At 39.6% G+C, this 15,069-nt stretch overlaps 1 protein-coding gene across 7 annotated transcripts in view; it reads right to left on the minus strand.

Moving 5' to 3' along the window:
• Positions 1–15,069, minus strand: part of LOC126169536 (protein hu-li tai shao) — a 425,484-nt gene that overhangs the window by 90,592 nt on the left and 319,823 nt on the right. For all 7 annotated transcript variants that reach the window (XM_049920650.1, XM_049920651.1, XM_049920652.1 and 4 more), the window contains exons 10-11: positions 2,796–2,932; positions 681–807 (exon numbers count right to left, since the gene is read on the minus strand). In XM_049920650.1, the coding sequence (XP_049776607.1) occupies positions 681–807; positions 2,796–2,932 (264 nt within the window). The remainder of the gene's footprint in view (positions 1–680; positions 808–2,795; positions 2,933–15,069) is intronic.

Raw genomic sequence — 15,069 nt, forward strand, 5'->3', positions numbered from 1 at the left:
GCTGCGTAATGTGAAAACAGCCAATGCCTGTTTCACTCTATATTTACCAATAATGCTAACAGTCCTACTATATGATACATCTGTATCTGATCTGTGGCTGTCACCACAATGTATCAACTTTTCTCTGAAAATTACAAGTGTTGTATTTATACAACACCTTGAAATTTTCATTAGATGGTTACAAGTCTACAGCCTGATCATTCTACTTCACTCTATTTTAAGATTTTTAAATTTGTTTCCAAGTAAAAATTACTGCAACAGAAATTACTATGTTTACAGGGAGGAAAAAAATTTCACCAGGAACTTTGAACATTTAGCCAATACTTGAATCATCAACAAAACATTCAATACAGAGCAACACAACAAAATTCGGTTTAACACATGTCACAAAATTTGTTGTGTTATATTTCACAACACTGAATTGTCATTTAGAAGAGTTAAGAGTTATTTGTACCTTTCTTAAATGGAGCACAAGATATCTGCACATTGCAAAACATGAATCACACTAAGGAATGTTGATTTAATTATACCAAACAATAGATGTCTTCACAATAAACAATTTCTTGTGCAAGATAAATACGGAGAAGTAGACGACCGGCCTTCTTAACAACTAGAAACAAATGGGGATTTTATATCATGATTTACTTGCTCTCTTTGTTTTCAAAAGTTATGACCTCTACCTTCGTTATTTTCTTTGGATCAGGTGTTCCCGTTTCCAATATTTCCACCTTCTGATATACATTTGGAGAATTCAGCCACCGTGTGCGGTCATGTGTTTTTTTACCATCGATGTACTTCTTCCACTGCCTATAAACACAAACAGAAACAATTTACTAAAGCCAGGCATTTTATATTGACAGGTGAATCACTATCAACGTGCCAACACATTTTTATTTTCCAATGTGGGAAAATGGCCACATTTACAGACAATTCATTCTCAAATCTATCCTCCTTAGAAAGAGACTCATCCGTTTAAGCCCTTTTAGCCTCCACGTGTCGGCAGAACTCTTTGACGTGAGGAGGCTATTTAGCTCAAATGTAGACGCATTATTTTGTAACATGACTATATCTGAGAATAGACTGTAAATCTGAAATTTGCCATTTATAAAAAAAAATTGCAAGCCCATACTGCAAAACAATTCCTTTGAAATAATTCATGTATGAAATAACATTTAAAAGATAACACATGAAAGCTATAAAAGAAACTGTAAATTTAGAAATGTGCACAATTTAACTGCCCGACACACTGCAATCTCATATAGCAAACACTTTTTCCCACACAAATGAGGATATTGCATCTATATCCTCCAATCTGAATAAAAATGAACTATTTCTACTGCCTCATCCCTCTGCTGAGCGAACAGAATGCAATATAAGGTCTCATTGAGTACTTGTATACTTTTAAGTAGGGAGAAAAACATAACACATCAAAGTTACTCTAACATAGATTGTTAGGATTCGAGCACACACTCATTTCAGTAAATGTGAGGCAAGGAATCAGTATGTAGTGGCATTTTCAGAGGAACCATCTTGACAATAATTTTGTTAGCGATTTGATAAAACCATGAAAACCTAATAACTCAGGATGGCCAGACTCTTATTGATCCCTGTTTCTTGTAACTGTGAGTTCATGCCTCTCTCTGTTTTGCAAGTGCTATTATAGTAAGTAAGATTCTCTTTTAGTTGGCTGCACATACAAATTTTTGAGGCAATGCAAGATAGAAATGACCTTTCAAAAGCAACAGCTTAATTACACAGAATAAAAATTATTAGCCGTTTAGATTACAAGTGCTGTTCAGAATTTGGATCACTGTTCTCTAAAACTAGTAGCAGACTCATTAAAGGAATCAAGGAAACCTACTGAAGAAGTCTATTTGCTTTTATTACTTCATAGGATTGCTGTCACATTGCCAAATGATCATGAAATCTGACCATGTATCTACAGTCGATGAGTGAGTGAGTGAATGTATGTGTGGCCAAGTAATAACCCTAATTTGAAATAAGATAACACTCAGGGATGTGCAAGGTGGTAGTGATACACTACTGTTAGGAGCATCGTACCACCCATCTAGGATGTTTTGGGAAAACCTTTGCACATCGAAACCGGCATGGTTTGATTGTGTAGAAATAAATTTATCATCACAAACCAGTAATTCCCTTTGGGAGCACTGACCAACACTTAATGGAAAATAATATTGCTAATATTCAAAACATTAGATACCTTCTTCATGGTAAAATGAGGAATTTGTCTCAGAATATAGGAAATGGTGTGGGTGAAGGTCATACAGACTATAAGTTAAGAAGGGCCCACCCATGAGAAAAAGGTGAACAGGGAAACTACTGTGGCAAATCTAGAAATACTGCTTTGTACTTTAAGTGTTTCTATCAGCTTGAAGTTTCATTTTCTGAAGATAAGCATGTGGCAGCTGCCAATATTTTAATAGTTTTCTTACTTGAATTTCCCTTTTCCTACAATCTCGAATAAAGCATGTGGCAAAATGAGACAAATGAACATATTAATATGATGCAATATTCCCTTTAATTTGTGCCTAGCTGGGGAGGGTGAAGGAAACAAGAACACACAGTTTTTCTCTATTTCCCCTATCTTTCACCCTTTCATCTATTTTTTCCTTCTTTTTGTTTTTCTATTTTGTGTGAGTACCTTGAAGCAAATTTCAGAAAGCAAAGTTCAATTTTTTTATGATATAAATATGATGTACAATAACTAACAATTTATTGTTAATGTTAATTAGTTTATATTATTGAAAGGAAAACAGTATACAACAAATGCATACCCTTGTTTGTACATCTCCTCCTCTTCAAGAATATATCCCAAGGAAGACACTGCTGGAGGAACTTCAACATCATTGCGAGGTCGGGGTGGGTCACCTTTGACCAGTGGATGTCTATAAATGTAACCTGTCCGGAAGCCCTGTATAGCAGGAAAAAAAGGAACAGTTTCAAATAATTCTTGTCACTTGCATTAATATACTACCATCTATTATTGTTTGTGGTGGTGGTGGAGGTGATTAAATGCACAATTGAGATGTTTTCATTTGAAACTTCAACAAAAAAACAGTGACTTTAAATCTCTTAACACAAATGGCCGCTGTTCAATATCATCAATATCAGAGTCAGCACTCTTAATTAAACTATGTATTCACCAAGTCATCCACCTGACAGAAATCCCTAAATTATGCAATACGTGCCATCAAATCTAACAGTGGTACCACCAAACTGTGCCAGCCAAACAAATTTTAAGAACAACGAAACTAATCAACCAGTAAAGTAGCTAACAGCAAAATGTTGCACAGTAACAACAATTCTGAGTGTACACAACAAAGAAGTATCCACAAAGAAGGTATGTAAATTATTCTAGAGTTTGAATTGTCTGTGACAGGTGTAACACACACCACAAAACATTAGTTTTGTTTATGTTCAGTGTTGTTGCAAGGCCTGTAGAGCACATAAGAGGTGTGAACAGTGTCAAATGTTGAGTAATCACTGAAGGATCTCAGTACTGTGCATCAAGCACACCATAGCCCCTTCACACTGCACCTGCCAACTGAGAAACAGTAATGTGCTCCCTGTTGGGAGGCACTGGTAGCTGATGAATGGTATTACAATTTGTTTAGCGATGAATCATGATTCGGCACCACCCCAAATGACCACAGTCAGCAAGTATGATGGTGAACTAGGGAAGAATTCCATTCTTCCAACATTTTGAGACACATAGCTATATTACTCTTGATGTCATGGTGTGGGGAAGTGTCTGTTGTGACTTCTGACCACTATTGGTATGTTTGAGGGAACTTCTACAGCAAAATTATTTGACAGGGAGGTCCCATGTCATCATGTGTTACTTCTCATGTGATTTACTATGGTGCCATTTTTAACAGGACAATGCTCATCCACACATGGCATGTCTCTATGAACTGTCTGCATGATACTTCTGTACTCCTGTGGCCACCAAGATCCATGACAGAACATGTGTAGGATGTGCTCAGATGTCAGCTCTATCCCAGTTCCAGCATCCAGGATATCAAAGACCAGTTATGACAGATGTGTGCCAGCTTGTATCAAGAGAGGTTAAAATAGCTTTACGACACCCTTTGCTAACCGAATCAGTACATTTTCGGACTGATAAATGGGTTCATGCTGCCAAGTTTCTTAGTAAATTTGACTTTTTTGTATTCTGTGAAATAACTTCACATACATTCTCACCCAATGAATTAAATTTCATTTTCTCCTCACCTTCTCCTTGCTTTACATTTTTCAGTCAACACGAGTTGGGAAATGCACTGAAGTGATAAGATACTTTAGTGTATCAGCCATATTCCATCAAAAAGTACACCAGAGCGAAAGTAGGTTGCAACAGAGTAAGCTGCGAACAGACAAGAGCGCGTTGCAAAGCAAAACATGGTCGACAGGTGTTGCAAAGCAAAGCCACCTGGGTACGTTATAGCAACAGGTGATGCTACAATATGCTAGTGGAAGCATGGAGGCATTTCCCCACTTGCCACCACAGAAGTGTTTAGAATATGTGCTTTAAGCCCTAAATAAACGTAGTCTGGGTCTTGTAAGTACTTAGACATTCATGTAGTAAAATATTCTCTTGTCAGTATCGCGGCCTATACCACAAGCCAAAGATACCCAAGAGCCACATCCCAGAATGCTGTATCCATCAGCTGCGCTGCCACAATGTCATCATGATCGCAGCCTGACAAATTTACTGTTGTCCTAACTTCTCTTCACTCCCCACGGATCGTAATCCATGGGTCATGTAACTATGGTGTCAGATCAGTGATGTCACCACCTTAGAGCAACATCTGAACCTACAACCTATAGTACAGTAAGTCCAAAAATTCTGATTGTATTTTGGTCATGGAAAAAAAGTTTGACAGTCATACACTTCGTAAAGTATATTTCACTGCATGCGGACAACCAGCAGATTTGTCTAGTTTTAGAAGTAATCGGAGTCACGACTGGTTAGTGCCTGTTAGATGTGCACAGCATAACCTCGAGGGCCACTCAGCACCGTGTATGGAATCGCTCCACGTAATTGTTGCAGGCATGTAGATAGGCAATGCTGGGAGTCATGATGGCTCAGATTAGACATAAGAATTTAGTTCATGTCATTTGTTTTCTTGTCATGTGAGTGTTAGTTCTCAAAATGAGTGTTGTGAAGGACAAAGCTTCGACAGAACCACAGACGCGAGATGTATCAGAGCCGGAAGCAGTTAAGTTGGGCCTCCCCAGTTCGTTTGACGAACAGGTTTCAGGTGTTATCTGTGGCTGACGACATCTCTAAGCGGGATGCAGTCATCCACCCTGTTCCAGAGGAAGCCTCTCAGCCCTCAAGGTCTGGGCATTCACAGAGGGTGAGTATGCTGGTAGTTGGGAGCTCCAACATTAGGCACGTAATGGGGGCCCTTAGAAACCTGGCTGCCAAGGAGGGGAAGGAAGACAGTGTGCATATTGGGGGAGTCATTCCGGATGTGGAAAGGATGCTTCCAGATGTCATAAAGAGTACAGGATGCAGCCAGCTGCAAGTGGTGGCTCATGTCAGTACCAATGACATGTGTCGCTTTGGATCGGAGGAGATTCTCTCTGGTTTCTGGCGGCCGGCCAGAATGGTAAAAAATTGCTTGCAAGATTGAGGTGGAGCTGACCATCTGCAGCACTGTCGATAGAACCAACTGTGGTCCTTTGGTGCAGAGCTGAATCACAGACTCAGGCGGTAGTGTGACCATGTAGGCTGCAAATTCCTTGACTTGCGCCATTGGGTGGAGGGTTTCCGGGTTCCACTTAATAGGTCAGGAGTCCACTACACACAGGAAGTGGCTACACAGATAGCTGCGACTGTGTGGAAGGGACTGGGCGGCTTTTTAGGTTAGAGGGTCTCAGGGAACAACATACAGGGCGTCTGGCTAAAAGGGAGAAGGTAAAACACAGTTCGTTAGTTGTAGAAACGATTGGTATTGTAGTTATAAATTGTTGTAGCAGTGTTGGGAAAGAACCAGAGCTCCAAGCCCTAATAGAAAGCACTGAAGATCAAACAGTTATAAGTACAGAAATCTGGCTAAAGCCAGAAATAAATTCAGCCAAAATTTATTCAAATGATTTAACAGTGTTCAGAAATAAAAATATAGTTGATGGTGGAGTATTTATTGCTGTCAAAAGCAGTTTGCCTTGTAGTGAAATTGTAGTAGATAGTTTCTGCGAAATAGTATGGGTAAAGGTTTGACAATCGAACTTAACTATTAATTGGATCGTTTTAGTGACACTCCAACTCTGAAGATGTAGTTGCTGAACGTTTCAAATAGGTACACCACTCATACAATTATAGTTGGTGGTGACTTCAATTTACCCCTGATATGCTGGAAAAATTATGTGTTTAAAGCCAGAGGCAGGCAAAAAACGTCATCCAAAATTGTGCTGAATGCTCTCTCAGAAAATTACTTTGAACAGTTAGTTCATGAACCCACTCGAAGCGTAAATGGTTGCGATAGCATACTTGACCTCTTAGCAATAAATAATCCTGGACAAATAGTGAGCATCGTGACGAATACAGGGGGTTAGCGACCACAAGGCAGTTGCTGCTAGGCTGAATACCGTAACACACCTACAACCATCAAAAAGAAATGCAAAGTATATCTATTTAAAAAAGTTGACAAAAATGCTCTTAACACCGTTTTAAGAGACCGTCTTCACTCCTCCTGATCTGGTCATGTAAGCATAGCAAAGTTATCGAATGATTTCAAAGAGTTAGTGTCAATAGCGCCTGAATTAATAAGTGATTGTACTGATCACCCACGGTACACAAAATAGGTCAGATCGCTGTTGCAGAAGCAGTGAAAAAAAGCATGCCAACTTTAAAAGAACTCAAAATTGCCAAGACTGGCTAAGTTCTGCAAAAGTTCGAAATATAGCGCGTACTTCAATGCGATGCTTTTAATAATTTCTGCAACAAAACTGTCTTGAAATCTGGCAGAAGACCCAAAGAGATTCTGGTCATACACAAAGCACACCAGTGGCAAGATGCAATCAATCAATACCTTCACTGTGTGATAACAACAGTGAAGTCATTGATGACAGTGCAAATACAGCAGAGTTATTAAACATGGTTTTCCGAAACTCCTTCACCAAAGAAGACGAAGTAAATATTCCTGAATTCCAATCAAGACCAACTGCCAAGATGAGAAACATAGAAGTAGATATCCTCGGTGTAGCAAAGCAGCTTAAATCACTTAATAACGGAAAGGTTGCCGGTCCTGACTGTACACCAGTCAGGTTCCTTTCAGAGTATGCTGATACAATAGCTCCATATTTAGCAATTATATACAACCGCTTGCTCACAGAAAGATCTGTACCTAAAGACTGGAAAATAGCTCAAGTCACATCATTACCCAAAAAGGGAAGTGGGAGTAATCCGCTGAATATCCCATATCACAAACATTTATTTGCAGTAGCGTTTTGGAACATATGCTGTATTCAAACATCATTAAGTACCTCGAACAAAATAATTTATTGACACATTGTCAGCACGGATTCAGAAAATATCATTCTTGTGAAACACTACTAGCTCTTTATACTCATGAAGTAATGAGTGCTATTGACAGGGGATGTCAAATTTATTCCATATTTGTAAAATTCCAGACACTGTTCCTCACAAGTGTCTTCTAACCAAGCTGTGTGCCTATGGAATATCGCCTCAGTTGTGCGACTCAATTCATGATTTCCAATCAGAAAGGTCACACTTCATAGTAATAGACGGTCAGTCATCGAGTAAAACAGAAGTAATATCCGACATTCCCAAAGGAAGTGTCTTAGGCCCTCTATTGTTCCTGATCTATATTAATGACATAGAAGACAATCTGAGTAGCCCTCTTGTATTAGTTGCAGATGATGCAGTCATTTCCTGTCTTGTAAAGTCATCAGATGACCAAACCAAACTGCAAAATGATTTAGACAAGATATCTGTATGGTGCGAAAAATGGCAATTGACGCTGAATAACGAAAAGTGTGAAGTTATTCACATGAGTACTAAAAGAAATCCGCTAAATTTCGATTACGCGGTAAGTTGCACAAATCTTAAGGCTGTAAATTCAACTAAATACTTTGACATTACATTTACAAATAACCTAAATTGGAATGACCACATAGATAATGTCATGGGTAGAGCAAACCAAAGACTGCTGTTCAATGGCAGAACACTTAGAAGGTGCAACAGGTCTGCTAAAGAGACTGCTTGCACCACGCTTGACCGCCCTAATCTAATCTAATCTAACTGCTTACACCACGCTTGACCGCTCTATTCTGGAGTATTGCTGTGTGGTGTGGGATCCGCATCAGGTGGAACTGACAGATGACATCAAAAAAGTACAAGAAGGGCAGCTCCTTTTGTATTATCGCGAAATAGAGGAGATAGTGCCACAGACATGATACGTGAATTGGAGTGGCAATCATTAGACAAAGGCGTTTCTCGTTGGGATGGGATATTCTCATGAAATTTCAATCACCAGTTTTCTCCTCCGATTGCAAAAACATACTGTTGGCACCCACTTGCATAAGGAGAAATGATCATCACGATAAAATAAGAGAAATCAGGGCTCTCACAGAAAAATTTCAGTGCTCATTTTTCCCACGTGCCGTTCGAGAGTGGAGCGGTAGAGAGACAGCTTGAAGGTGATTCACTGAACTCTCTGCCAGGCACTTTATTGTGAATAGCAGAGTAATAATGTAGATGCAGATTAACAGCAGATAATACAGAAGTCTGTGTGTTGGTACAATCACAATTGTCACAACGGGGTGCAGACTTGTCAATCACAAGTTTCATTGCTCCTTTTTCTGGCAAGGCAACCGAGGATTGTGGAGGCCTTTGTGGGAGACAAAAATCTGGCTGAGATGGAAGGTTGGTCCAATAAGGAATTCCTGAGTGTTGCAAAACAGACTAAAAGTGGAAGCTAGAACTTATGAAAGGTATACAGAAGCTCTTAAGGAAGCCACAACATTCACAGATTTTAAAGAAGGGTTAATTTAGACATATACAAAAGAAATAGTACCAGATACAATTAGGGGTAATAACTAAGAAAGACATGCAAACTGTGAAACAATTTGCAGATAGGATATGGAAGAATTAAAGGACGTACCTATGAATTGGGACAGTATGCTGCAGTCAAAGAAATTCGTTTGCAAGAAGCTGAGCAGAGGGCACTCGATCCTTTCTTAAAAGAGGTGCACACAGAAGTGTCAAGACACGCACAGACATGGGGTCCAATGGGTTTGCGCACAGGAGTGCAGTAAGCTGTAGAGCATGAGGAGATCAATTTGTCAACTGGAATGCAAGGCAGACAGACAGTTTTTGCAGCTAGAATAAAATGTTTCAGGTGAGGACAAATGGGACATGTAAGGAGACAGTTTCGCTAGCTTCAGGGGATGTATCCATTTATCCAAAATAATAGGAAGTAATGCAGGATATTATTGGACACAAGGGCATGTGTGTCAGTCGCCAGTAGTGATCTGGTGAAACATAAGCAATGGGACCTACCACATTAGAGAATGTGTGCAGTGTGGGATAAAGATGTCAAACCATTAGGATCAATGGACATAATAAGGTTCAATTTAAAAAATGTGTAGAGATTGTGCCACACGTGACCGAGGGCTACAACACGACTCTAGGATTAGAATTTTATATTATCATTGTGTCATAATCTTCGGCAACATAGGGTGGAGCTCAAAGGAAAAATGTTTCAGTTAGGTGAAATCACTGCCAGTGTAGCAATGTCAGGAAAGGGGTGTCATGGAAGACAAACTGATTAAACTGCAAAAGATCACACTAAGAGTCGATTCGCACGATCGCTGGTAGGAATTTTATGTGTGGTGGAACCATTAGAAGAGAATGAAGTATTGGATTAGGTGGGTTGCTTAGTCAAGAAGAGGTATCGCATGTGTAAAAGAGATGAAGGGTGAAAAGAAGGTACCTGTTTCTATAGATAATTTTGGCACAGAGGACATGGGATTAATAAAGGGGTTGTTAATCCCCAATTTAGATATCCTATAGAAAGAAGAACAGGACACAAGGTGGAGTCAGCCATGTACAATCACAGAACACCATTGAAACAGCATTACAAGGAGAAGCGAAGAATCTAGAGGGAAGCAGTAAGGAATGGGTGGAAAAATTACTTTTGGAATATAAGGATTTATTTTTCTCAAAAGGGCCATTACCCACTACGCATGTTACACAGCACCACATACAAATTGGAAATAAATCACCAATCTGCCACAAACCATGCAGAATACCAAGGTACTTGCAGCTAACTTTGGAAAAATTTATCCATCAAGGAAGTGATAGTGCAAGGAGGGAGGGAGGGAGGGGGAGAGGAATAGTTTTCATGCTAAAGATGAGACACAAAAATATAGATTTTGTTGTGAATACACAAATCTAAATGCGAAAACCATAACGGATGCCTACTGTTTGCCAAACATCTCAGGAATCTTGGGATTATTTAGGGCAATATAAATAATTTTCAACAATGGATTTGAAGAATGGTTATCAGATAGACGTTGCACTACAAAATCAACGCAAAATGCATTCGGCACACTGGGGACACTACCAATTCAGAAGAATACCATTTGGATTAAAAAATGCACCTGCAACGTTTCAGAGGTTTAAAACCACAGCAATGCTTAGTGTCTCAATGACAATCATCTATGGGGGCACCATATGCACCGATTAAAGGAAGTATTCCTAAGGTTAAAAGCAGTGAAGTTAAAAATGAGTACAGAAAAATGTAATTTTGGGATGGAAGAGGTAATATACCTAGGTCATATCATAAGTAACGATGGAGTTAAGGCAGACCCAAGATTAATTAGAGCTGTATGTGAATTTCCTGTACCGGAATCTGTAAAGGAGTGGCATTCATTCATAGGAGTTGCTAAGTATTACTGCAGGTTCATGAAGGGATTTGAGGATATTGCCAGACCGTTGACAAATTTGTTAAAAATGGATAGTAAATTTGTGTTGTCATAAGAGTGTCAGCATGCTTTTGAGAAACTTTCCATATTTTAATAGAGAATTTGTTTTATCATACAATGCATTGAACCATGCATGTGGCTGTGTGTTGTCACAAGAGGTAGAAGGCATAGAACCTCCGGTAGCTTACACATCAAGACAACTAAATTCTGCAGAAAGATATTATTCCACAATGGAGAAATATATGTTAAGCCTTATTTAGGGAATCGCACATTTCAAATGTTATTCTTACTGTAAAAAGTTTAGTGTAATAACAGATCCTATGGCATTAATTCAGTTGTTGAGGTTAAAGGATCCTTCTAGTACGCAGACGCAATGGGCAATAAGACTAAATTAATTTGATTTCAAAGTCACACATAAACCTGGGAAGAAGCACAAAAATGCAGATGGCTCAAGTAGAAAAGTAGCAGTATTTCATATTGGGGGTACTGAGCAATAGGAAAGACAAACTGGACAGAGAACATATGACGAATCTTAGCAGTATATAAGAAACTATCAGCCTCGATTGCGGTAATGAAACCAACCTTTACCTAGGTTTCAGCCCAAATAATTTGCCTTCTTCAGAAGATATACCTGAATCTATAATTTGTCTAAGAAGGCTCAATTATTTGGGCTGAAACCTAGGTAAAGGTTGGTTTCATTACCGCAATCGAGGCTGATAATGCAGAGAAACCGTAATGGGACTGTACGTAGTTGTAACAGCGAAGCTAACAAATATAGTGCTACAAGAAGGTCATGATCACATAGTAGTGGCTCATGAAGGTTGCAGACCTACCAGCAGAAGAGTAGCAGAAAGGTACTGGTGGAGGAAGGTATTGTTGGAGGATTAGGTAGACAGACATAAACCATTGTGTGCAGTATTGGATACAGAGCACATAGAGAGCAGATTTGTGTCTGCCAAGAGCACCAGTGCACAGGCTACCTGAAGCATTAGCACCGTTAGAATTTCTGGGGCTTGATGTTTTATGTCCTTTCAGTAAAATACTCTTAGGGAATAAGTACGTACTCACAATAACAAATCATTTTTCACAGTACATACAAATGATTGCACTGTCAGATCAGCATGCAGCAACAATGGCACAAGCACCTGTGGATAATTGGATAATAAAGTTCAGAGTGCCTGAAACAACAGTAACAGACCAAGGAACAAACTTCATGTCAGACATATTGAAGGAATTGTGTACATTACTGAATTTGAAGTAGTTAAATATGAGTCCTCTCCATCCTCAAGCCAATGGAAGAATTGAAAGAGTGCATAGAACTATCGAGAAGTTGCTTTGATACTACGCTGACTCATATCATATTAAGTGGGATGTCTATTTGAAGTACATTATTATCTGTAACTACAATTCAAAACAGCGTACAAATACAGAATTTTCAATGTATGAAGTAGCATATAGTCTTAAAATGCTATCACCATTCGAGATATTGAAAACAAAGGGAAGACTGGAAAATCTGTTAAGGAATTTGACAGAGTGATTAGGGAAATTTGATATAGAGTATGGAGGGCACTGGAGAAACAGGAAGAAGCGGTGGGCCGTATGGCAAGAATGCCACAGTGTAAGGTTAGTCAGTGGGCTATGCTGCCAACTTCGTATACAATAAATGGAAAGACGAAAAAGTTTTTTGCCAAGTATCAAGTACCATACCAAGTGGTAGAGACTACGTCATCACAAATTTCCAGATTCAAATGCTGATGAGAATAACAATTGTGCATGTAGGGTGGTTGAAACCCTTTCAAGGGAGTCCGGTAGTTATTCCAAGGTTGGTAGATGCGAACTGAAAAGAAAGAATGAGGAGAAAGGTATCGGAGGACAAACAAGAGATTGTGAATGAAATTGTAACAAGGAACCCCTATGGATTAAGGCCCAAGAGATAGTCATTTATTTATTTTTTTTAGATTAGGTGTAGATTTAATGTAATTAGTATAAGCAGCTGCAGAGCATCAATAAATTTAAGAGAGAGGAAAGTGATAGGTATTGCTGCCCATATGAGAGGTGCAGAGTAGACAAGATGATGCAGTTCATGGTGGGACTACTGATCTTTGTCGTGGTGGAAGCATTATGGAACTAGCACCTGGAAGGGGAGTGCTGTTCGCCAAGCAGGAAGACAGTGATCACAAGTGATGCGTAATGAGTTGAGAAGACTGGAAGAACCATTTGACAAATTCCATCAGGGAATGGAAAAAGACAGATCCATTGCTGTTGTGGGATGTAGCAGTTATGCTAAAATGAAGTGCTGGCAAGCAATATGAAATGAGAGCTGCACTAAACAAACCTTAAGAGTTGATAACTAAAAGAACATATTGCCAGCAACCATGGTCTAGGGGTAGCGTCCTTGATTACTAACCACTATGTCCTCGGTCCCAGGTTTGAACCCTGCTGGCACTTCAATTTTAAGTAATAATCGGCATTGGTGGCCAAAGACTCCCAGCATAAGAAGTCACCCTCATTCTGCCAACGGCCTTGTCAAAGAGGGTGGAGGAGCAGACATAGTTTCAAGGCCCTCTCTTGTCCTTGGGGTGGAAAGCTGCCCTTACTGGGGAAGAATCAGCAACGATCAACGGCACGAGGATGCAGAAGGCAATGGAAACCACTCCTTTAAAGACACATACTGTGTATACACAGGACATGTGGCCTGGAAGTGGAAGAGTCATGATGATCTCATCATTAGCCAAAGATTCCGGAATAGGCCCCCAATCGGATCTCCAGGAGGGGAGAGCCAATGGGGAGGTGACCATGAGAAAAAGATTGAATAGCCAACACAAGGATAACATTCTACTAGCCAGGGAAGCTAGAAAATCTGAAAACGGAAATGCAAAGACTCAATCTAGATACAGTAGGGGTCAGCAAGGTGAAATGGAAAGGAGACAAGGGTTTCTAGTCAGATGAGTATAGGGTAATATCAACAGCAGTAGGAAATGATACAACGGGAATAGGATTCATCATGAATAGAAAGGAAGGGCAGAGAATGTGTTACTGTGAACAGTGGTAGGGTTGTTCTTATCAGAATTGACAGCAAACCAACAACAACAATAATTCCTTCTGTTTTTGCCATCACTTTGTATTCACCTTCTCCTTTTTTACCGTAATCCAGTATACAATTTTATCCCGCCAATATATACTCAATAATACGTAACCCACTTCCAAACCATAACCAAAAAAATTTTTTTCCGCTTTCAACACTACCGCTACTATAAAATCCACCGTTTCTAGTTCACAAACAGTTCCTTTCAGCTATTAAACAACCTTTTCGGCTAGTTTTAATAACTTTTGCTTTATTTCCATTTCCGTTTTTCTCACATCACCGATCATTTTTAGCCGCTTCCCACAGGTTTCAACGTCATTATTTCTTCATCAGACAATTGTTAGCTTCATTTCCATAATCTGCCACCACCAAACCACTCCTTTTATACATCCTCACGTAGTTTTTTCAAAATTTTCCCGAATTTCTCCACCCTTTAACGTGTTTTGGCGGCAACACAACCACCTAAACTTTATGCACATCATTATCTACCTACACAAGTTCACCACAGGATCAACATAGCCCAGCTCTAACCAACCCTTTTTCGCCTTTTTTGCACACCAGATCTCCATTTGCTTTCTAGTTCACCTTTATCTCTCCCCATATATTTTTATATTTATTTTCATTTTCATTTCAGCCTCATGTTACACTTTCCACCTTCTAGTACCATGTCACCCTCACAACACCTCCACAACGACCCCATTAAGTTTTATTTACATTCCCTCCGCAAACATGCCTTCGCCCTAGCCAGATTACACTCCCATATTTTATTTTCTCAGGCTTGTCTGACATTTGGCATCACCCCCAAAGGCCTCACACTTAAAGCTCCCATCTCTGGCTGCAACCCTTCTTTCCATCAGTCCCTATACCAGTTCCAAACTGAACAATCCATTGCCCTCACCCACCTAATCCTTCACCTACACATCCACTCAGCCAATCAACACACCCATCAACTCCTATCCTTAATAAAAGTCCTCAATCTTCCGTCTCCCACATCCACACCGGCTGTT

Source organism: Schistocerca cancellata, chromosome 1 (genome assembly GCF_023864275.1).
Source record: "Schistocerca cancellata isolate TAMUIC-IGC-003103 chromosome 1, iqSchCanc2.1, whole genome shotgun sequence".
Classification (NCBI taxonomy): Eukaryota; Metazoa; Arthropoda; class Insecta; order Orthoptera; family Acrididae; genus Schistocerca; species Schistocerca cancellata.